Source organism: Scyliorhinus canicula, chromosome 7, assembly GCF_902713615.1.
Source record: "Scyliorhinus canicula chromosome 7, sScyCan1.1, whole genome shotgun sequence".
NCBI classification, from domain to species: domain Eukaryota; kingdom Metazoa; phylum Chordata; class Chondrichthyes; order Carcharhiniformes; family Scyliorhinidae; genus Scyliorhinus; species Scyliorhinus canicula.
This window is the reverse complement of record NC_052152.1, coordinates 125,828,013-125,851,620: the sequence shown is the minus strand read 5'-3', so window position 1 is coordinate 125,851,620 and position 23,608 is coordinate 125,828,013. Positions and strand designations below refer to the sequence as shown.

General features: G+C 49.7%; 1 protein-coding gene across 2 annotated transcripts in view; it reads left to right on the top strand.

Moving 5' to 3' along the window:
- The window catches only part of LOC119969351 (myosin light chain kinase 2, skeletal/cardiac muscle-like), a 234,329-nt gene that overhangs the window by 170,150 nt on the left and 40,571 nt on the right, over nucleotides 1–23,608 (top strand). For both annotated transcript variants that reach the window (XM_038802880.1, XM_038802879.1), the window contains exon 9: nucleotides 14,553–14,623. In XM_038802880.1, the coding sequence (XP_038658808.1) occupies nucleotides 14,553–14,623 (71 nt within the window). The remainder of the gene's footprint in view (nucleotides 1–14,552; nucleotides 14,624–23,608) is intronic.

The window sequence follows — 23,608 nt, the reverse complement described above, 5'->3', positions numbered from 1 at the left end:
TTCGGTAGTTGCAGCATGGAGTGCTCTTAAAGCTGCTTTAAGGTCAGAGCATTGCCTCTGCAAAGCCTCTACCTGCTTGTCAGATTCTTCTCTTATCAGGACGGCACGTTGCACGTCCTGATAAGCCTTTTCGTACTGGGTCTGGGAACTGCTGAGATGGGCTAGACAAGACTGATGTGCCCTCTTGGCATCATCCACCTCTCTACCTTTCTCTGCCAACTTCCCTCTTAGATCCATATTTTCCTTTTCAATGTCCCTGACATCGACTTTACTCATTCGGTTCCTTTCTTCTAATTCTGCCCGGAGCGTCCTGACGACCTCCTCTGTGCCTCGCAATTGTGCCAAAGAGGACACAATCGCCATCGGCTTACGTGCTTTACTAAGGTTCTTTTTGTGAATTTGAGAGAGGTTCTCCCACCAAGTATGTCCTATACTTCCGGGACCTGTCTCCTCATTCAAACAAAACTCTTTCCAAAGGGGCCATCCCTTTCCTTGCAGATACTTGCGGAGTTCCAGCTCCCACGTGGGACACTGACCTACCCTGCTACTGCTGCTGGTCGCTGCGACCACAAACCTTTCTGGATCCATCAGACGTTCCATTGCCTGCATGGCCATTTCCTCTGACTCTCTTTTAGTTAATTTGGAACAGGGGGTTGCTGGGGTTGTGTTTCAAGAAACGGGTACGGCTTACACTATGTTCCGTTCACAAAACTACCGAAAGTTTGTCGCAACAAAAATGCTTTCAGTTTTACCTTACAGCCCTGTTAGTACGCATGCACTAAACACACTTCCGAATTACGCTTATTAGTTTGAACACCTTGAATACTTGTGATTTTCTTTACTTTCTTACTTTCTCTGTAATTTGGAGTTCTAATTCAAATTTCAGGGTCCTGGACGGAGTGGGGGTACCACTTGTAAACGTGTCCCGTCAGGATGTCGCCACTAAATGTTGCACGTTTTGCTATGAGTGTAAAACGCGTTTATTGGGGTGTATTAACTTCCAAGTGCTTAACACCACTAGGCTCTGTTTTATGTATTTATTCAGCTCAGGAGTCGCCAGGTGCCATATAGAGTATTCCAAGGTCAAGTTCAAAGTAATAAAGACGATACACCGATTAGTAAGGTCCAAACGATCAATATTTATTATACAATTATAATAAATACGCATGCACACACTAAGGGACTAAGCTATGACTAAACTAAGCAAACAGAATACTTAACTACACAGGAACAGGCAAGGTCAGGGAGCGAGGCCTTCGTCCCGGTCTTGGGCTGCAACCTTCAGCAAGCGTTCTGGTCACTGGGGGGTTTAGCGGGCTTAGTTCACGTAGCGAGCGTCGTACTGGCACTTACGGTTCGGCGGCTGGTGCTCAACGGCTGGAGTCAGGATATAGCTTCAAGGTCTTGGTCAGGGCCGGAGCACGGAACAACAGACCGGACAACACGAGGTCCCTGTCTTTTATAGGGATCCCAATGTCCTTCCCTCTTCTTGGGCGGGCTTTAACCTTTGGTTATCTATTGGGTCAATTCCTCATCGATACTGTTTGAATTCCCCAATGCGAGGGGGTCTCCGTGATGGGGGGGGCGTTTCTTATGCCCTTTTGTTTGGAGGTTTCTGGTGCCTCGATGTCTGGGCCTTGGTTCAAATGTGTCCATTCAGAGTCAAATGTTTCTATTGTGTGGGTGTTCAGGTCTGATTGCCTCATTAGTATGCAAAGCGTTTAGCCATTTGCACCTAACTAAGGTCTTCTCACCTGAGCCCAAACTGGTTTCTGCTACTTGCAGAATGCAAAATGCTCTCTTTGCAGACTGCTGTTTTGGCTAAACTGCCTTTTTCCCTGCAGTCTTAGCGCTTGGCTTACTTTGTAGCTCAGCGTCCATTTTAGGTGGCTACATTTGGACTGCATCACAGTCAGGGAGAGGCAGAGTGACAGGGAACTCTGCATAGTCCGTGGCAGGGTCAGCAGGAGGGTGAGGCAAAACCAGAGGATCACGTGGCGAGCGTGGAACGATGCGAAGGGCACGTCTATTGCGGCGCAGAATGGAGCCATCTGGTAGCCGAACCAGGAACGAGCGGGGGGGGGGCCACCTGCCTAAGGAAATCAGCAGTTGCAGACCAGCCACCATCTGGGCGACGGACGCAAATATTGTCATCTGGAGCCAGAGCAGGGAGATCAACAGAACGGGAGTCATAAGCCGCCTTGTGCTGCGCACGAGACAGCTGCATCCGGCGAAGAACCGGAACATGGTCAAGATCTGGGACATGGATGGACGGCACCGTCGTCCTCAGGGTGCGATTCATGAGTAGTTGGGCTGGCGACAGGCCAGTGGACAGTGGGGCGGAGCGATAGGCCAGCAAGGCAAGGTAGCAATCAGACCCAGCATCGGCAGCCTTGCATAGGAGCCTCTTGATGATGTGTATTCCCTTCTCCGCTTTGCCGTTGGATTGGGGGGACAGGGGACTGGACGTCACATGGGCAAAATTGTACCGCCTGGCAAAGCTGGACCATTCCTGGCTGGTGAAGCAGGTGCCATTGTCTAACATCACTGTGAGCGGGATGCCGTGTCGAGCAAAGGTTTCTTTACATGCACGAATGACTGCGGACAAAGTGAGGTCGTGCAACTGTATCACCAACGGGTAATTTGAAAAGTAGTCCACGATCAGGACATAGTCTCTACCCAGCGCGTGGAACAGGTCGATACCCACCTTGGTACAAGGTGACGTGACCAACTCATGGGACTGCAGTGTCTCTCGTGGTTGGGCCGGCTGAAAGCGCTGACAGGTGGGGCAATTGAGCACTGTGTTGGCGATGTCTTCATTAATGCCGGACTGTAAAGGTTCATCCTTACCCTGCAAACGCTGTTGGAAGACAGAGCGCTCGAAACTTTCATTCACCTCGATGTCGCAGTAACTGTCAAACTTGAGGAGGACCGTCTTGAATTTTGATTTGTCTTCACCATCGGCAAAGGTGAGAGAATTGAAGATATGGATGGCATGGTCCCCGGCTGTGGAGAGGAAGAGAGCAATCTTCCTGGTGTCTGAAGCAGCTTCCAGTTCTGTGGCTTCAAGGTAGAGCTGGAAGCGCTGTTTGAAGATCTTCCAGTTGGACCTTGGATTACTGGTGATGCGGAGCGGCGGCGGCGGGCGGACACTGTCCATGTTGCAGGATGGCTGTATGCTGGTGGAAGGCAGATCACTTGTGGGTAGGTCTAAGAAGTTCTAACATCCCTCAACTACTGGTACCACGAGGGCTGTGAGAGACATGATTCAAGCTGTTCCCCATCGTCCCTATAAACCCGACACCCCAAGCCACAATGACTGACAGGAACATTTCTAGTTGCTAAAGGGGCAATATTGCATCCGCGATCAACGTCAGTGGTGATGTGTTGGGTGCTCTGGACCCATGGAACACATACAGGCCACCAACACTTAAAATAGTACAATACTATTTTATTAAACTACAAACTGTTGAACATACTCTCACTGTGGGTTAACATGATGTTAGATTAAACTAAAGATCTGTGCCTTTCCTAACCAGTCTAATCACTCAGCACATGGTGAGGATCTGTGCTGTAAGCTGTAAGCTCTGTACTTCTGAAAAGCTGCATCCCGAATCAGCGGGAAAACTGATGCCCTCTGTCTTTATAGTGAGTGTGTTCTAACTGGTGATTGGCTGCGGTGTTGTGTGTGTTGATTGGTGCTACTGTATGTCCATCAGTGTGTGTGTCTGCACCATGATATACTGGTGCATATTATGACAATGGGAACAGCGATGTGGGTGCAGAATCTCACAAAAATCAGGAAACAAGATTCTCACCAGTGAGCTCATAGAACATAGAACATAGAACAGTACAGCACAGAACAGGCCCTTCGGCCCTCGATGTTGTGCCGAGCAATGATCACCCTACTCAAACCCACATATCCACCCTGTACCCGTAACCCAACACCCCCCCCCCCAACCTTACTTTTTAGGACACTACGGGCAATTTATCATGGCCAATCCACCTAACCCGCACATCTTTGGACTGTGGGAGGAAACCGGAGCACCCGGAGGAAACCCACGCACACACGGGGAGGACGTGCAGACTCCGCACAGACAGTGACCCAGCCGGGAATCGAACCTGGGACCCTGGAGCTGTGAAGCATTTATGCTAACCACCATGCTACCGTGCTGCCCCTAGCTCACTTCACAATTTTCCACACCCCTTATCAGTAATGTAAGGGAACCTTATTTAAATATATTTTAATACATTAACTTGTGTGTAGAGGGCCTCCCCTCCGCATTGTGCCCCTCACAAGGAATATTGAAAACACACCGCCATGATGTCACATTGGTAAACAGTTGAGGGGATGCTGCTGGGGTGCCAAGGTAAGTGTAACCCCTGGGGGATAGGGACATCCCGGGCAGTGCATGGGTGGGCCCTCTGCGGAGCCTCATGGAAGGGGCTCCCCTTTACACGCATGTCAATGTATCACAATATATTTAAATGAGGTTCCCTGACATTTCTGTTGAGCAGTGTGAAAAATTGTGACGTGAGAGCTCACTGGTGAGAATCTTGTTTCCTGATTTTTGTGAAATTTTGCACCCACATCGCTGTTCCCACTGATGTTGATGTGCTGGGGAGGGCTGATGCCTGTAAGGGGGGAAGTGCAGCTAAGATTGCGATGGGGGGTAGGGGGAGAGTACCCCCATGCTTGCGGTGATGGGGGGGGGGGGGGGGGGGGGGGAGATTGCCCACGCGACTGCAGTGGTGGGGGAGGGGTGTTAAGTAATGGATTAAGAGACATTCCAATTAGTTGTCTCATTTATGTTAAGTATCCAATATTTGACACTGACATGTAAAGGGGCTTCAGGTGGCCTTTGGGTCAGGTGATGTGATGTGTTTTGTAAGAAGTCTTACAACACCAGGTTAAAGTCCAACAGGTTTGTTTCAAACACTCGCTTTCGGAGCACTGCTCCTTCCTCTTTTCTTTAGGGGTAACCCCACGTTAAAGAGGTGTGAATTGTCTCAAGCCAGGACAGTTGGTAGGATTTCGCAAGCCCAGGCCAGATGGTGGGGGATGAATGTAATGCGACATGAATCCAAGATCCCGGTTGAGGCCGCACTCATGTGTGCGGAACTTGGCTATAAGTTTCTGCTCAGCTAAAGTGCTCCGAAAGCTAGTGTTTGAAACAAACCTGTTGGACTTTAACCTGGTGTTGTAAGGCTTCTTACTGTGCTCACCCCAGTCCGACGCCGGCATCTCCACATCGATAGAGTTTTGTGCAGAGTCTGTTAATGTAAAATAAAGGTGTTTGTGAAAAGGGAGCAGAACCTTTGACTCTTTATACAACAGCAGCTAAACGTCTAACAAATGATAGTAGAGGATGGTTGCTGTGCGAATGTGAAGTGTTGAAAGATACAACTTTTCCAGTCAAACCAAGGAGTGAGTGAGAAGAAGAAAAGAAGATATATGGCTGAAGCTAGGATAAAGATGGCCGGATATGACTACTCCCCCCTTATTTTCTGAAAGGGGATCGTATGACCAATGGAGAAGTGCAGTAGTTATGTGGACAAAGGTAACTGCCTTGGGAAAGAGAAAACAAGGTATGGCATTGGCTCTTTCTCTACCTTATGACAGTAAAATCCGAAGAAAAGTGTTTTCTGAGCTGGAATTGGAAGAGTTAGACTCAGAAGAAGGTCTGAATACTCTATTACGTTATTGGGATAAGATTTATAAAAAGGATCACTTGTTAAGTGCGTATGAAGCATGGTCGGATTTTGATAGGTTCCGCAAAATAGAGGAATTCTCCATGGAAGACTATATAATGGAATTTGGCAGACGGTATAACAGGCTGCAGAAACACAACCTGGAATTTCCACAGTCTGTGTTGGCCTTTAAATTACTTGATGTGCTAGAGTGAGCAACATGGATAGGCTCCTGGTTTTAACAGGAGTTCAGTTTGCGGATGAGGATATCTTATTCGATCAGATGACAGAAGCTTTAAAAAAGTTTCTGGGGAAACAGTCGATTCTGATGGCTCTAATGACCAAATAGGTCAGTCTGCAATGAAACAGAATATGGAAGATACACTACTAACAGGATGGCGAAATCGTACGGCTATGAACAGGTTCCAAGACGATAGAAGGAAATCGGGACCCAGAAAGTATGAAGACAGAAACCCAGTTAGAACCTACAATAGGAAGATAAACCCCAGAAATGCACGCGGCATGTTTTCAATGTGACTCTCAATACCATTATGCTTTCAACTGTCCAACACGTTATAATAGAGTGTTTGAAGCGACACATGACATGGAAGAGTCAGAAGAGGAAAAAGATAGTAACCAGAAAGAAGGCATTGTCCTATTAACAAGCAGTTTTACGCCGGTATTGAGGGTATTGGTTGCAGAATCCTTCAATTGCGCTGTATCTACTGTGTGTGGAATTGACTGGTTAAAATGTTACCTGGAATCATTGAATGCTGAAAATCGTAACAAGGTTAAGGAATTTGAAAGTTCCACAAGTTTCAGGTTTGGGGATGATAATACTCTGAAGTCGCTGAAAAGAGTGGTGGTCCCTTGCAATATTGCCGGAGTGAATTATTTCATTAGCACAGATGTTGTATCAAGTGAGAGACCTTTGCTCCTGAACAGACCGTTGATGAAAGCACACATGAAACTGGATATGGAACAGGATAAGGCAACAGTGTTTGGAAAGACGGTGGATTTACAATTTACACAGTCGGGACACTATTGTATACCATTACTGACAAATAATATTTCAAGTACAGTTGTTAAGGATGTGTTAATGGCAGTTGAAATTGGGACTTTAGCTGATAAATAGCTTGTTGTATTAAAACTGCATAGGCAATTTGTGCATCCGACTCCTTGGAGGCTGAAAAATTTATTGAAGGATGCAGGGATACAGAATGAAGACTATACTAAACTGATAGAACTGGTTAGTGATCGATGTGAAGTTTTGTAGGAAGTACAGAAGGAAACCAGCACGACCGATAGTAATCCTACCTTTGGCCAGGGATTTTAACGACATTGTGGCCATGGACCTTAAGATCTTGGATAAAGCCAATAATATATTTATTTTGCATTTTGTAGATGTGGCAACCAGATTTAGTCAATCAACAATTGTACGAAGTGAAGAAAAAAGAGTCATTCTGGATCAAATCATGGAAAGATGGATAGGGACAGGAATGGGTCCACCAGTAAAATTCTTTACGGACAATGGGGAGAATTTTCTAATGATGAGTTTAGGGAATGTGTGAAAACGTGAATATCACAGTTATGAATCCGGCTGCGGAAAGCCCATTTAGTAATGGTGTCTGTGAAAGAAACGATGCTGTAATCGATGTCATGCTCCGGAAACGTTTGGCAGATAGACCGAATTGCAAGCTAAATTCAGGTTTAGCATGGGTGGTATATGCAAAGAATTTATTGCAGATGGTTGGGGGCTACAGTCCTTATCAATTAGTGCTTGGCAGAAATCCTAAAATTCCATCCTTTTTGGATGACCATCCTCCAGCTTGGGAAGGTACTACAATTATCTCTGTCTTTGCAGAGCATTTAAGTGCATTACACAGCAGTAGAATAGCTTTTTTGGAAGCAGAAGTCTCTGAAAGAATTCGCAGAGCTCTAAGGCATTATGTACGGACATCAAATACCGTTTTTCAGCAAGGAGACATAGTATACTATAAGAGAGACAATTGTAATGAATGGAAAGGCCCAGGGAAGATCATAGGCATAGATGGCAAAACAATTATTTTGCAACATGGCAATCAAACTGTTACTGTACATTCATCAAGGATAATGGGTACAGACTACACATTTTCAAATCGAGAAAGAGGAAGCAGGGGCATCTGGTACACACGTGTTACAGAACTATGAGGACCTGTTAACTGATGTAGACAGGGTTTCTGGAGAGGAACACAACACTTCTGATGAATTAGAACAGGCCATTTTTCCAAAAGGACAACTGTTAAAAGATGGTACAAAAGTGAAATACTTGCCTGAATAGTCCAGTCAATAGAAGGATTCAACTGTTATTAGTACAGTAGGGAAGGCCACTGGAAAGTGTAAACATTGGTTGAATGTACAGCATTCAGGGGAGGGAGTCAAGACAATGGATTGGGGGGGAAAAAAGTTCAAAAATGGAGGGCACAAAACCGCAGTGCCAGTTCAGATAGAACATCGGATAGTGAACAGATCCGCAGGAAAAAGTTGCGAACTATTTAAAGGACATCCCACAGCAGAAGGGAAAGATCAAGCAGCAGCAGTACAGAACGAGATACCAGGCGGGAGAGGGGACATAGTTTATCAACGTGTCGGAACATGAGTAAGACTACGAATACTAATAGGAGTAGAAGCCCACACGCACTGAGATTTTGGTGGCTCCAATAAATTAGATGAAAAAGTTATCAAAGGTGCCAAACAGCAAGAACTGCATAGTTGGAGCGAATTTGGGACATACATGGAAGTACCGGATAGGGGATAAAGAGCTCTATTCCCACAGATGGATTTGCACGGAAAAGGTTCTTCTGGATTGAATTTATAAAGCAAAGGCCAGGCTTGTGGCAAGGGGATTTGAAGAAAACCTAGAACTTAGAACAGTACAGCACAGAACAGGCCCTTCGGCCCTCGATGTTGTGCCGAGCAATGATCACCCTACTCAAGCCAACGTATCCACCCTATACCAGTAACCCAACAACCCCCCCCTTAACCTTATTTTTTAGGACACTAAGGGCAATTTCGCATAGCCAATCCACCTAACCCGCACATCTTTGGACTGTGGGAGGAAACCGGAGCACCCGGAGGAAACCCACGCACACACGGGGAGGACGTGCAGACTCCGCACAGACAGTGACCCAGCCGGGAATCGAACCTGGGACCCTGGAGCTGTGAAGCATTTATGCTAACCACCATGCTACCGTGCTGCCCCAAAGATCAGGATTGAAGGGTAGATTAACCTACGGCAGGAAAGGTTATTTTAAAGATCTTCTTGGCTCTTCAGCCACAAGCCACAAAGGCATGGGAATGCAAATCTATAGATATAAAAGCTGCCTTTTTGCAGGGGCATCAGCTCCAGAGAGACATTTTTCTCCGTCCTCCTAAAGAAGCAGCTAACACAGAAGGGGCACTCTGGAAGTTGAACAAATGTGTATATGGATTAAATGATGCGTCTAGAGTCTGGTATTTTTTGGTAAGGTCAGTTTCGTTAAAGTTAGGCTGTTGCCAGTTGAAAGCAGATCCGCAATCTTTTCCTGGCACTATAAAGGAAATCTTTCTGGCAGCTTTATGATGCATGCCAATGGTTTTTTTGTGGGGTGGGACTAGTGATTTTGAAGCTATTGTAATCTCTGGTTTGAGGAAAGAATTCAGGGCTGGAAGTCAGGCTTCCGGTGCATTTAAATATATTGGACTGGAAATCAGACAGACTAAGTTAGGGGCAACTTTATGTCAGCAATCGTATTTGGAAAGCATCAGTCCAATAGCAATTAGTCATGGCCGGGTTTCACAAAAAGACGCAAAGGTTTCAAAGATGGAAAAAGAGCAACTGCAAAGCTTAATTGGGCAACTGAATTGGTTAGGTAGACAGACTAGACCGGACGTGAGTTTTGATGTCTTAGAGTTGAGTACAAAAATGAATGATCCCATCAGGTTTATATGATGTGGAGATGCCGGCGTTGGACTGGGGTGAGCACAGTAAGAAGTCTTACAACACCAGGTTAAAGTCCAACAGGTTTGTTTCAAACACGAGCTTTCGGAGCACGGCTCCTTCTTCAGGTGAATGGAAAGGCTTGTTCCAGAAATGTTTATATAGACACAGTCAGAGATGCCCCGGAATGCGAGCACCTGCAGGCAATCAAATCATCAAAGATGCAGAGAGAGAGGTAACTCCAGGTTAAAGAGGTGTGAATTGTCCCAAGCCAGTTCAGTCGGTAGGCCTCTGCAAGTCCAGGCTTGTTGGTGGGGGCCGAATGTAATGCGACATGAATCCCAGATCCCGGTTGAGTCCGCATTCATGCGTGCGGAACTTAGCTATAAGTTTTTGCTCAGCAATTTTGCGTTGTCGCGTCTCCTGAAGGCCTCCTTGTAGAATGCTGACCCGGAGATCACACGTGGAAACACCACCCACCAGGTACGCGGCGCATACTCGTGCGACTCGACCAATGTAGTCTACCTCATACGCTGCAGGAAAGGATGTCCCGAAGCGTGGTACATTGGCGAGACCATGCAGACACTGCGACAACGAATAAACGGGCATCGTGCGACTATCAACAGGCAGGACTGTTCCCTTCCAGTTGGGGAACACTTCAGCAGTCAAGGACATTCAGCCTCTGATCTCCGGGTCAGCATTCTACAAGGAGGCCTTCAGGAGACGCGACAACGCAAAATTGCTGAGCAAAAACTTATAGCTAAGTTCCGCACGCATGAATGCGGACTCAACCGGGATCTGGGATTCATGTCGCATTACATTCGGCCCCCACCAACAAGCCTGGACTTGCAGAGGCCTACCGACTGAACTGGCTTGGGACAATTCACACCTCTTTAACCTGGAGTTACCTCTCTCTCTGCATCTTTGATGATTTGATTGCCTGCAGGTGCTCGCATTCCGGGCATCTCTGACTGTGTCTATATAAACATTTCTGGAACAAGCCTTTCCATTCACCTGAAGAAGGAGCCGTGCTCCGAAAGCTCGTGTTTGAAACAAACCTGTTGGACTTTAACCTGGTGTTGTAAGACTTCTTATCAGGTTTATAGTGATGCATCCTATGCAAATTTATGTGATGGGGTTTCAAGCGCAGGAGGTTTTATAATGTTCCTTTTGGGGAACAATGGTAAATGTTGTCCTCTTGTGTTGGAAAGAAAGAAAATAAGGAGAGTGGTCAAAAGCACTTTGGCTGGTGAGACGTTAAGCCTTGTAGATACCTTTTATATATCTCAGATATTGACTGAAATTTGGGGATTCGGGGATTTGGGTAATATACTTATTGAATGTCACATTGACAATAAATCCCTGTGGGGAAATGTGCAGTCTACAAAAAGTGTCAATGAAAAAAGGTTAAGGACAGACATCGCAAGTTTGAATCAGATGTTGGACAGAGGGGAAATAGCAAAAATTAAATGTGTCGACAGTAGCTATCAATTGTCAGACTGTTTTACAAAAAGAGGGGCTAGTTCACAGAAACCTTTGGATAGTGTGAATGAAGGGCGCCTGTTTCTGTGACTGTTTTTTGTTTCTTCCAAAAAATGAAAAAGAAAAGAAGGAGGGAGATTGCATGTGTGTTTTTGAGTTTCTTGTAATTTTGTTTTCACCTAATTATTTTTTTCCTACAAGGAAGGGGGGGGGACTGTTAAGTAATGGGTTGAGAGACATTCCAATTAATTGTCTCATTTATGTTCAGTATCCAATAATTGACACTGATATGTCAAGGGTCTTCAGGTGGCCTTTGGGTCAGGTGATGTGATGATAGAGTTTTGTGCAGAGTCTGTTGAAGTGAAATAAAGGTGTTTGTGAAAAGGAAGCAGAACCTTGGACTCTTTATACAACAGCAGCTAAACATCTAACAGGGGAGGGAAAGAGTGCCCCCCCCCCATGCAAAACCATGGTGTTGCAATTGGGTTAGATATCATAGAATTTACAGTTCAGAAGGAGGCCATTCGGCCCATCGAGTCTGCACCGGCTCTTGGAAGGAGCACCCTACCCAAGGTCAACACCTCCACCTTATCCCCATAACCCAGTAACCCCACCCAACACTAAGGGCACTTTTGGACACTACTGGCAATTTAGCATGGCCAATCCACCTAACCTGCACATCTTTGGACTGTGGTAGGAAACCGGAGCACCCGGAGGAAACCCACGCACACACGGGGAGGATGTGCAGACTCCACACAGACAGTGACCCAAGCCGGAATCGAACCTGGGACCCTGGAGCTGTGAAGCAATTGTGCTATCCACAAGGCTACCGTGCTGCCCGGGTTATGCCCCGAGACCGTTGTATTTGGTGGGGGTGGGGGATGCGGGGAGGGAGAGTGCCAATTCACACTGTCGTGTTTGTGGGGGGAGCTAGAATGTCCACAAGACCATGGTGTTTGGGGGAGGGGAGGGAAGAGTGCCTCCGAAACCATAGTGCTTGGGGTTGGGGTGGTGCAGGCTGTGGTGTTTGCGGGGGATAAGCGGCGGAGAGGGGAGTATTGCCCCTGAGACCACGATATTGGGGGTGATAGTGGTTGTGCCCCCAAGGCCGCTTTGGGGGGGGTGGGCAATGGAGAGGGGTGTAATGCCCCCGAGACCACGTTTGGGGAGGTGGGTGGGTAGTAGTGACCCCGATACCGCAGAGGGGTGGGATGGAGAGGGGGATAGTTCCCCTGAGACTGGGAGAGGGAGGGAATGCCCTGATGCCAGTCAAAATGGGATGAGAGAGGAGAGCCCTGATGCCCGTGAAGGGGTGTAACACAATGTTGGCATTGTGCTGTTGGGGTGGAGGCTGAGCCCTATTGGTTGTGCTGTGGTAATGGGGGGAGGGGGGAAGGCCTGTTAAGCTAGTGAGGGAATCTTCAATTCCTGTTGAGTGGGTGGTTCTAGGGCCTGTTCACTTTCAGTGCTCATTGGGGCATCCTTTAATAATAATAATAATCTTTATTTTCAGGGGTAAGGCATATATTACAGTGTTACAGTGATGGGTGTGGGTTATATCAGAGTGTTAGAGTGAGGCTGTGGGGCATGAGAATGTTACAGTGTGGTGTATTGGATAAATCAGTGTTCAAATGTGGTGTGTCGGAGATATCAGTTTATAACAATAATCTTAATTGGCACAAGTAGGCTTACATTAACACTGCAGTGAAGTTACTGTGAAAAGCCCCTAGTCGCAACATTCCTGCGCCTGTTCGGGTACACAGGGAGAGAATTTAGAATGTCCAAATTACCTAATAGCACGTCTTTCGGGACTTGTGGGAGGAAACCGGAGCACCCGGACGAAACCCACACAGACACGGGGAGAACATGCAGACTCCACACAGACAGTGACCCAAGCTGGGAATCGAACCAGAGATCCTGGTGCTGTGAAGCAACAGTGCTAACCACTGTGCTACCATGCCAGCGTAATGATCGCGCCCTGATCTATGCCAGCCTTGCCAGCTCTCTAATATCCCATCCTGCCTGAGTGACCGCTTCAACCACATTCACTCATTTCTTTTCAAAGATCCAGATAAACTGGTCTAAAAATTGGGATTTGCAGCTGGAGAGTGATGTGTCGGTTTTTGCTCAGTTCCTGACACTCTGGAAAAAATGTGGGATAATTCCGCCCTTCTGTCCTCTGGGGATATCTCTGCTGTATACCACACCCCTCACTCTAAGGGCAGCATGGTACACAGTGGTTAGCGCTGTTGCTTCACAGTGCCAGGGTCCAGGTTCGATTCCCAGAATGTGTCACTGTCTGTGCGGAGTCTGCACATTCTCCCTGCATTAGCTTGGGTTTCCTCCGGGTGCTCCGGTTTGCTCTCACAAGTCCCGAAATACATGCTGTTATGTCATTTGGACATTCTGAATTCTCCCTCTGTGTATATCCGAACAGGCGCTGGAAAGTGGCGACTAGGGGCTTTTCACAGTAACTTCATTGCAGTGTTAATGTAAGCCTACTTGTGACAATAAAGATTATTATTATAAACTGATATTTCCTACACACCACACTGGAACACTGATATATCCAATACACCACACTGCAACATTCTCATGCCCCACAGACTCACTGTAACACTCTGATATATCCCACACCCCTCACTGTAACACTCTGATATATCCCACACCCCTCACTGTAACACTCTGATATATCCCACACCCCTCACTGTAACACTTTAATATATGCCATACCCCTCACTGTAACATTCTGATATATCCCACACCCCTCACTGTAACACTCTGATATATCCCACACGCCTCACGGTAACACTGATATACCCCACACCCCTCACGGTAACACTGATATACCCCACACCCCTCACGGTAACACTGATATACCCCACACCCCTCACGGTAACACTGATATACCCCACACCCCTCACGGTAATACTGATATACCCCACACCCCTCACGGTAATACTGATATACCCCACAGCCCTTACGGTAACACTGATATACCCTACACCCCTCACGGTAATACTGATATACCCCACACCCCTCACTGTAACACTGATATACCACACACCCCTCACTGTAACACTGATATACCACACACCCCTCACGGTAATACTGATATACCCCACACCCCTCACGGTAATATTGATATACCCCACACCCCTTACTGTAACACTGATATACCCCACACCCCTCACGGTAACACTGATATACCCTACACCGCTCACGGTAACACTGATATACCCCACATCCCTCACGGTAACACTGATATACCCACACCCCTCACGGTAACACTGATATACCCCACACCCCTCACGGTAACACTGATATACCCCACACCCCTCACGGTAACACTGATATACCCCACACCTGTCTCTGCATCTTACATTCGTTGAAATTGCTGACTTTCCTTTTGCTTCTGCAGCCCGAAAATATCTTGTGTGTGGATCATACTGGAAATCAAGTCAAGATCATCGACTTTGGACTGGCACGGAGGTAGCTTTCATACTGACTGCTGTTGGAATCATGTGTGATATGTGGTGTTCTCCCTCTGTCCGATTATTAATGGTCTATGTCTACTTTTGTGATGAAATGTGATCCAGAAACAAAATACTGCAAAAATTGGAAATCAAAACAGAAAATGCAATCAATATAGGCAGCAGTTTCTGCAGAGTTCACGTATCAGATTGATGATCATTCCTCAGCACAAGGTAAAGTGCAACAGTTTTGAGGATGTGAAATGGGTGGGGGGTGGGGGGGGGGAGACCAATTCAAAAGGGAGGAACTGTGATAGGCTGGGAGACAGGGGAAATTAAATAATAAAAGGTTTCATGGTTCAAGGCACAAAGGGCTGGGAATGTGACAAGTAAACAATACAAGGATGTGCCCAGAGGAGGTGTGAATGGCAGAATGAAAAGCAGCTGTCCAAAAGCATAAATGAAACAAAGAGATCAGTAAAATTGAAACCTGCGAAGAAGAGGAACAGATTAGAGGCAGAGATTACAGTCTGAAATGATGGGGGTGGGCAGCACGGTGGCACAGTGGGTTAACCCTGTTGCCTCATGGCACTAAGGTCCCAGGTTCGATCCTGGCTCTGGGTCACTGTCCATTACATCTGATTGCAGCTTCTCCCTCTCAAACTGCAGGGTAAATTCTATCATATTGTGGTCACTGCTCCCTAAGGGTTCCTTCACCTTAAGTTCCCAAATCAAGTCTGCCTCATTACACATCACCAAATCCAGAATTGCCTGTTCCCTAGTGGGCTCAGTCACAAGCTGCTCCAAAAGAAACATCTCTTACACATTCCTCAAATTCCATTTATTGGGATCCACTACCAACCTGACTTTCCCAGTCCACCTGCATATTGAAGTCCCCCATGATTATTGTAATGTTACCTTTTTTGCATGCCTTTTCTATCTCCTGATGGATGGTTACGGGGTTTGGGATGAATGTGGAATTCCGTCCGAGCAGGGGTCCGCTCGGACAGGATGCCACCGCACAACCACGCCGTCTCAAGTCCAAGTGTGCCCACGGGGCTGAGCACAACCGTTTTGAGGCCTTGGATAGCATTGGCTGCGCACCGGACAGACACCGCTCCGCGCCTGGCAAGCTCGTAGGGCGTCATCCAGCCCGCCCCTCCGCAGGTCCCCGATCCTGGTCACCCCGGCATCCACGGCCCTCCGCTCCGCCAGCCACCTGAATGGATATTGGTGGAGGTGCGGATTCCTGAGCAGCGGCTCCCTTACGATAACCACTACTCCTGACGGGGGAGAGCTGCGGCGCGTGGCGACCGTATTCCAGACTTTGAGAAGGTCCTGGTACAAGACTGGCAGCGCCAACAAAGAGTTCCGAAGACCATTCCGGTCAACGAACAGGAGCTGCACGTCGTAGTTCAGACCGTGCACCTGGCGGAAGAAATACGTCGCTAGGGCACACCACCGTGGAGGAGGCTCAACGCACAGGTATCGCTGCAGAGTCTGAAGTCGGAATGTCGCAATCTGGGTGCGAAGGCACACCAGCGCCAAACTGCCCTCCTCAATCGGGAGACTCAAGACCTCCGCAGCGACCACAGTGCAATCTTTTGTCCCAGAAGAACCGAAGCAGGGTTCTCTGGATGCTGTGACAAAGGGAGGGGTCAAAATGACCAGCCGGTACCACAGCAGAGAGGCGGTCAGCTGGTTTATGATGAGAACTTGACCCCTGTGGGACAGCACTCAGAGCAGTCCTGTCCAGCGTCCCAGGCGAGTGGTCACCTTGGTCTCCAGCTCCAGCCAGTTTGCCGGCCAGGCTTCCTCTGCCGGGCAAAGATGGACTCCCAAGTAAAGGATGTTGGTCCGACTCCAGCTTACGGGCCTGAGCTCCCCCGGGAGGGGGTCCATCTGCCACGGACCGACCAGGAGTCCGGAACATTTCGCCCAGTTGATCCTGGCAGAGGACGCAGCGGAGTACACACCCTGGCACTCTCGCATTCTCCGCAGGTCACCGGGGTCAGTGAACATGAGGAGCACGTCATCAGCGTCGGCCAAGAGGACCACCGCCATATCCGGCTCTCGCAGAACTAGCCCTGACAACCTCCTCCGCAGGAGGCGCAGGAAAGGCTCCACGCACACAGATTAAAGTTAGCCGGACAAGGGGCAGCCCTGACCCACTCCTCTCCCAAAGCGAAGGGGCGCCATCAGGGACCCGTTAACCTTAATCAGACACTCTGAGGCTGCGTACAATAATCGGATCCGGGCGACGAAGTGCGTCCTGAACCCAAAAGCTCGCAGAGTCCCGAACAAATACACGTGCCCCACCCTGCCGAACCTGACTCCAGATCGAAGAGTTCCTCAGCTAATTTGGCGATCGTGGAGTTCCGCCCCGCCGTAGACCCCTTCGTGTACCCCTGACAGAAGGCGCGGACGTGAGTCTTGCCCACGTCCCACCATAGCCTCAAGGAGGGAAAGCCACCTCGCTTCCTTCTCCAGCCGGCCCAGAAACGGCAAAACGAGTCCAGGAACCGCTCGTAATCCAGCAGCAGGTTGTTAAAGTGCCAGTACACGGACCGTGTCTGAGCCCAGGACGGGGCGAGCCCCGCCCACACCAGGTGGTATTCCGAGCACGGCACCTGCTCCACAGAGTCCTTCGGAACGCTGGGAAAGTACGTCTTAGAAATGTGAAGGCGGCCGATCCTGGACGCTCTGAATGGAGGGCACACAAATGTGTACACCCGCAATTCAGGATGGAGAGTCCACCAGACGTCCACCAATGCGAAGGACCAAACGAGATCCCTCAACTTCACCACCGCCGGCGACCTGCGCTGGACTCCACGACGGTCCTTGTCCTGGAGGGTGCAATTAAAATCCCCTCCCAGGACGATGCACTCGACCACCGGGATGGTTCCTAGAAGAGTGGACACTTTATCGTAGACAGTCGCCTACTGCGGCTGACCAGGGGAGCGTAGACATTCACAAAGTGAAGCACCACATCCCCGTCGCGGACTGTTAAGTGCAACAGACAGCCTGGCACTAGCTCCTTGACCCCAAGATCTCCGGCTGAAAAAGTGGAGCCAACAAGATAGCCACCCCGCCCGAACGTGGGGCCAAGTGACTCATAAAGACTCCTCCTTGCCACACCAGGGTCCACTGAGCTTCATCACGCGGAATGGCGTGGGTTTCCTGCAGGAAGCACATCCCGTAATTTCCGTCCCGAAGGACAGAGAAGAACTGGAAACGGCGATGTGCGTCCTTGCTGCTGTTGATGTTGAGGCTGGCTATAGTTACCTCCATGTTAGTTGTAGCATATGTCCTTCACCAATCAGCTCAGTGCTCGGAGGAAGAAGAGGTTCTTCCCTTAGGAGCCCTGCAAGGAACAGAACAGCTCAGTGCTGCTCCCCCTGGTCCTGATCAAAATCCCGCACCTCTCTGGCACAGATGCAGGCGGACTCGAGGAGCAGCCCCAGATTTCCCCAGCTGTCCAGGGCCAGCCACACACAGTCCTGGTGACCACGATGTTTATTCAAAATTGCTCAGAGTTCTCCTGAGGAGATGAGGGGAGACCCGGTGCAGGGTGTGAGGGTGCCCTCAGCCTCGCTGCAGAGAGCATCTAAATTCTCCTCCTCACCCGTCACCGAGCAGCCTTCCTCCTCCGAGCGGTCACCACCTGGACCCGAGTACCACCGGTTAGCCCGAGGCCAGAGTCGATCCCACCTCCAGGATCGTCCTCAGGCGGGTCCTTCGCAGGCTCCCCCTGCGATTCAGGGTCCCTGGGCGGCAGCTCCCGATGATGAACAAAAGGAGGTGACCGGGGAGTAAAACCGCTGGAGGGTCCGAGTTAGCATCGTTCCCCCCCCCCCCCCCCCCCCCCCCTCCACATCACCCAGCTCCTGGGACCGTGTGAGGCCAGAACAGCCTCCAGCTCGGGAGCCCATGTGGTGGTCTCTCAGGGCCCCTCGTGTTGTTGCGAAGCGGCGGCGGCCGTATCCCGAGGTGAGGCTGCGCCTCAGAGTTCAATTGACGGACCCTGTGTCAGTACTCGGGATGGGGCCAATGTGTGGATGGGCCCGGTCCGTTCGCCGTGCCATCTTCCTTTTGGCCTTTTTAGGCTGCCTCTGGTCTAGCTGAGGCTCCCCCTCCTACCTCCCCCCCCCCCCCCCCACCCCAGCAGCCGCGGAGCTGTCAGGGGGCCGGCTGCTGGGCAGACAAAGAGGTGGTGGAGGAGAGGGGGGCACCTGAAGATGGTGTTGGCAGCGGCCGTTAGGGTGGGGCAGTTCTGGCGAATATGCCCCAGCCTCCTGCAGGCATGGCACTGCATGCCATCCGCAGACCAGAACACTTTATGGGCCTTCCCTTTGTGGGAGACCACAAAACCATCTCCGTGACCTCCTCCCGGGTCAGGGGGACAAAAACCTGATGCCGGAAGGAGTATACATGACGGAGGGAAGGGTCCCGCAGGCCGAGCGTCAGCGACGCCCCCTCGGACCTGACCTCCCCCAGTAGATTCAGATGGGGGAGGAGGAGCTCCGTGGGGAGGCAGGGCGGGAAGTTGGAAAGAACAACACATTCGTTGGTGGCCTCCAGCGGGTCCACCGCCACGTGTGTCCCGCCCACAGTGAGCCCCCTTTCCAGGACACGGTGGACCACCTGCTCGGCCCGCAGGAAAAACACAGCCTTGCCGTACATCCGGGAGGCGGCTACGATGGCCGAGGGGCCGATGACCCCGGCCATCGCACGAGTGCATGCCTCGATGGTCATGGTGGGGTGGTCATAGCACTTCACCCCCAGTTGCCGCGTTAGTAGGCGGAAGGGTGAGTCGGCCGCGGAGGCAGCGGAAGGTCGAGAGGCTGCCGCTCCCACATATGTGCTTGGCCGCCCTGCCCCCGGCAGAGTGGAGGATGCCCCTGGGGTACAGGCCATGCCCACCCCTGGTACGGCACGACCGTGTAACTGAGATCAGGGTAGTGGGGGGTGGGGGGGGGGGGGGGGGGGTAATGGATGAGGCACCACAACAGCAGGTGCCACAAGGGAAAGGTGCTGCAGGGCAACAGCAGAGCGAGGCAGCATTCTTCAGCCCATGAGGGCCCTAAAAATAATGTCCCAGGCTGCCCCAAACCTGCCACAGATGGTGAAAAGGCATGCAGACGATGATCTTCCGCCCTGTGGGGGCACAAAACAAAGTCCTTTTCCTTCACGGCAGCCCCAGGTGGTCCCACTCCCACCTCAGGCAGAGGGGTGGGAGGACAGAGGCAGGCAGCAGGGCCTTCACCCCGGGAGGGGGCCAGCAGCACCAGGCCCAAGGTGGTCCCACTCCCACCACAGGCACAGGGCTGGGAGGACAGAGGCAGGCAGCAGGGCCTTCACCCCGGGAGGGGGCCTACAGCACCGGGCCTCAAATGGTCCCACTCCCACCACAGGCACAGGGCTGGGAGGACAGAAGGTGGGGCAGGGTAGGGTTGGGGATTGGGGAGGAGGTAGAACTCACAAGAAGCAGGGTGGCAGCTCCACTTCCTCACAGGCTCAATTCAGATTTAACTCTGTGTCCAAGCTGAAAGTTGCTGTTGAAGGTAAATTCTCAATCAGATTTAAACAAAGGTTCTACTTGTAGCTACTTGCAGCTAGAGCTTGTTAATTAGTTCATTGGATTAGGCCAGTTTTCAGAGGCTAGAGTCACAGTATAAATCTGAGCTAGTTACAGTGCAGACCTGAGGATGGAGCAAAGTGCTCCTTTCATTTCATTTCCTACATTTCCTCAAAGAGCGTGAAGGGAGCCGGGAGTTTACAGAGTGCAGCTGACTGGGAGCAGAGTCAGAGGGCGGAGTTCCAGTTGGTCCACAGGGCAGCTATATTCTAAGGTAAGAGGGGATGGAGGCTAGGGCAGTTGCATGCTCCTCCTGTAGGATATAGGTGGTGAGGGATACCACTGGTGACTCCGCTGACTATACCTGCGGGAAGTGCACCCAACTCCAGCTCCTCAGAGACCGTGTTAGAGAACTGGAGCTGGAGCTGGATGAATTTCGGATCATCCGGGAGGCAGAGGGGGTAATAGAGAAGAGTTACAGGGAGGTAGCCACACCCAAGCTACAGGACAAGAGTAGCTGGGTTACAGTCAGGGAAGGAAAACAAATGGGCAGACAGTGCAGGGATCCCTCATGGCTGTTCTCCTTCAAAACAAGTATACCGTTTTGGATGCTGTTGGGGGGATGACCTATTGGGAGTGATGGAACCATCAATTTAGCGAACACGTGTAGTTGGATCTAAACAGAGGCTTTAATACACTTACAATAGAGCCAGCCTATTCGTCGTTAAACTTCAGGTGAACTGGCAGGCTGGCTCTAAGGCACTGATCTTTATACATCGGTCCCAGGGGGAGGAGTCCTGGGCAGAGCCAAGGGAGGAGCCCAGTACAAACTCTTGCGTACTCCCAGAGCGACTCCCCCGGTGGTCGGATAGTGCAACTGCACTTACAATGGGTAGATAACGAACATATATACATGGAGTGATATTGGCAACTATATATAGTGTGAATCACATTGACCACAGGGAGAAGGCTCTAATGGCCTCTGGCACTGAGCCTGGCTCTGTGGCTGCCTCTCCTAGAAGCTTCTGGAACATATTTACCACAAAAGCGCCCGCATCAGCCCCCTCAGGGAGACCGACAATCCTCAAATTCTGTCGGTGCGCACTGTTCTCCAGCTCTTCCACTTTTTCTAACAGCCTCTTCTGCTGCTGCATCCCCACCTCCAGCTCGACCACCGTTTGGTGCTCCTCCTGGTCCGCCAACGCTTTCTCCAACTTCTGGATCGTCCGATCCTGGGCATCCAGTCTACGTTCCATCCGATCAAGCGACTCCTTTCATGGGTCGAGACAATCTCGTTTCTGTCTGGCGAAGCCCTCTTGAATGATCTGCATCAGCTCCTCCATCGATGGCTGGGCCGTTGCAACAGGGGTCCGAACCTCGGCCATGTTAACTTCCGCAGCCACTTCTACCCAGCCCTTGGTTATCTTTCTGTTTTTTGTCCGCACTTCCCAAATCAAGACTAAAAACCACGAAAAAGTCATGGAAAAAGGTCCAAAAGCCCAGCCAGAGAGGGAGCCACCAAGTATGCGACTTAGCCGCCACCGGAAGTCGAAGATCACTCCTTTTAAGGCGCCTGAGTGACCTTGTAACTTTGCCACAATCAAAGGTAAGGGATGAATTTAATGTACATTCCCAAAAGAGCTTCTGTAATGGGACCAATCCAGATTGAAGTAATGAGTTGATATGGGCCAAATTCAAGCTGTAAAGGCTCAGTCCATTGAAGGGTCACTGGATCACCTCCCACTCCATGTGCTTCAATCGCCTTGTCTTTTAAAGGGAAAAATGTAGCATGTTTATTCGGGACACAGGTTAATTGTGCCCCAGTAAAAGGAAATCAATGTCTTGTCCTGCCACTCTCAATGATGTATACAGTCCATCCGAATTGTTTTTCATTAAAGCATAAAATGCTGTTTGAATGGACTCACTGAGATTGGGGTCCACTAGTTTTTGACCTCTCAATTTGTGGTTGCCATTGTTATCTGTGAAACCTGTCGTTAACATCATACAAAGAACAAATAAAATTACAGCACAGGAACAGGCCCATCGGCCCACCCAGCCTGGGCCGATCCAGATCCTTTATCTAAACCTGTTGCCTATTTTCCAAGGATCTACTTCCCTCTGTTCCCCGCCCGTTCATATATCTGTCCAGATGCATCTTAAACGACGCTATCGTGCCCGCCTCTACCACCTCCGCTGGCAAAGCATTCCAGGCACCCACCACCCTCTGCGTAAAAAACTTTCCAGGAACATCTCCCTTAAACTTTCCCCCTCTCACCTTGAAATCGTGACCCCTTGTAACTGACACCCCCACTCTTGGGAAAAGCTTGTTGCTATCCACCCTGTCCATACCTCTCATAATTTTGTAGACCTCAATCAGGTCCCCCCTCATCCTCCGTCTTTCCAATGAAAACAATTCTAATCTACTCAACCTTTCTTCTTAGCTAGCACCCTCCATACCAGGCAACATCCAGGTGAACCTCCTCTGCACCCTCTCCAAAGCATCCACATCCTTCTGGTAATGTGGCGACCAGAACTGCACGCAGTATTCTAAATGTGGCCTAACCAAAGTCCTATACAACTGTAACATGACCTGCCAACTCTTGTACTCAATACCCCGTCCGATGAAGGCAAGCATGCTGTATGCCTTCTAGACCACTCTATCGACCTGCGTTGCCACCTTCAGGGTACAGTGGACCTGAACTCCCAGATCTCTCTGTACATCAATTTTTCCCAGGACTCTTCCATTGACCATATAGTCTGCTCTTGAGTTAGATCTTCCAAAATGCATCACCTCGCATTTGTCTGGATTGAACTCCATCTGCCATTTCTCTGCCCAACTCTCCAATCTATCTATATTTTGCTGTATTCTCTGACAGTCCGCTTCGCTATCTGCAACTCCACCAATCTTAGTATCATCTGCAAACTTGCTCATCAGACCACTTATACCTTCGTCCAGATCATTTATGTAGATCACAAACAACAGTGGTCCGAGCACGGATCCCTGTGGAACACCCCTAGTCACCTTTCTCCATTTTGAGACACTCCCTTCCACCACTACTCTCTGTCTCCTGTTGCCCAGCCAGTTCTTTATCCATCTAGCTAGTACACCCTGAACCCCATACGACTTCACCTTTTCCATCAACCTGCCATGGGAAACTTTATCAAATGCTTTACTGAAGTCCATGTATATGACATCTACAGCCCTTCCCTCATCAATTAACTTTGTCACTTCCTCAAAGAATTCTATTAGGTTTGTAAGACATGACCTTCTCTGCACAAAATCATGCTGCTTATCACTGATAAGTCTATTTTCTTCAAAACGTGAATAGATCCTATCCCTCAGTATCTTCTCCAACAGTTTGCCTACCACTGACGTCAAGCTCACAGGTCTATAATTCCCTGGATTATCCCTGCTACCCTTCTTAA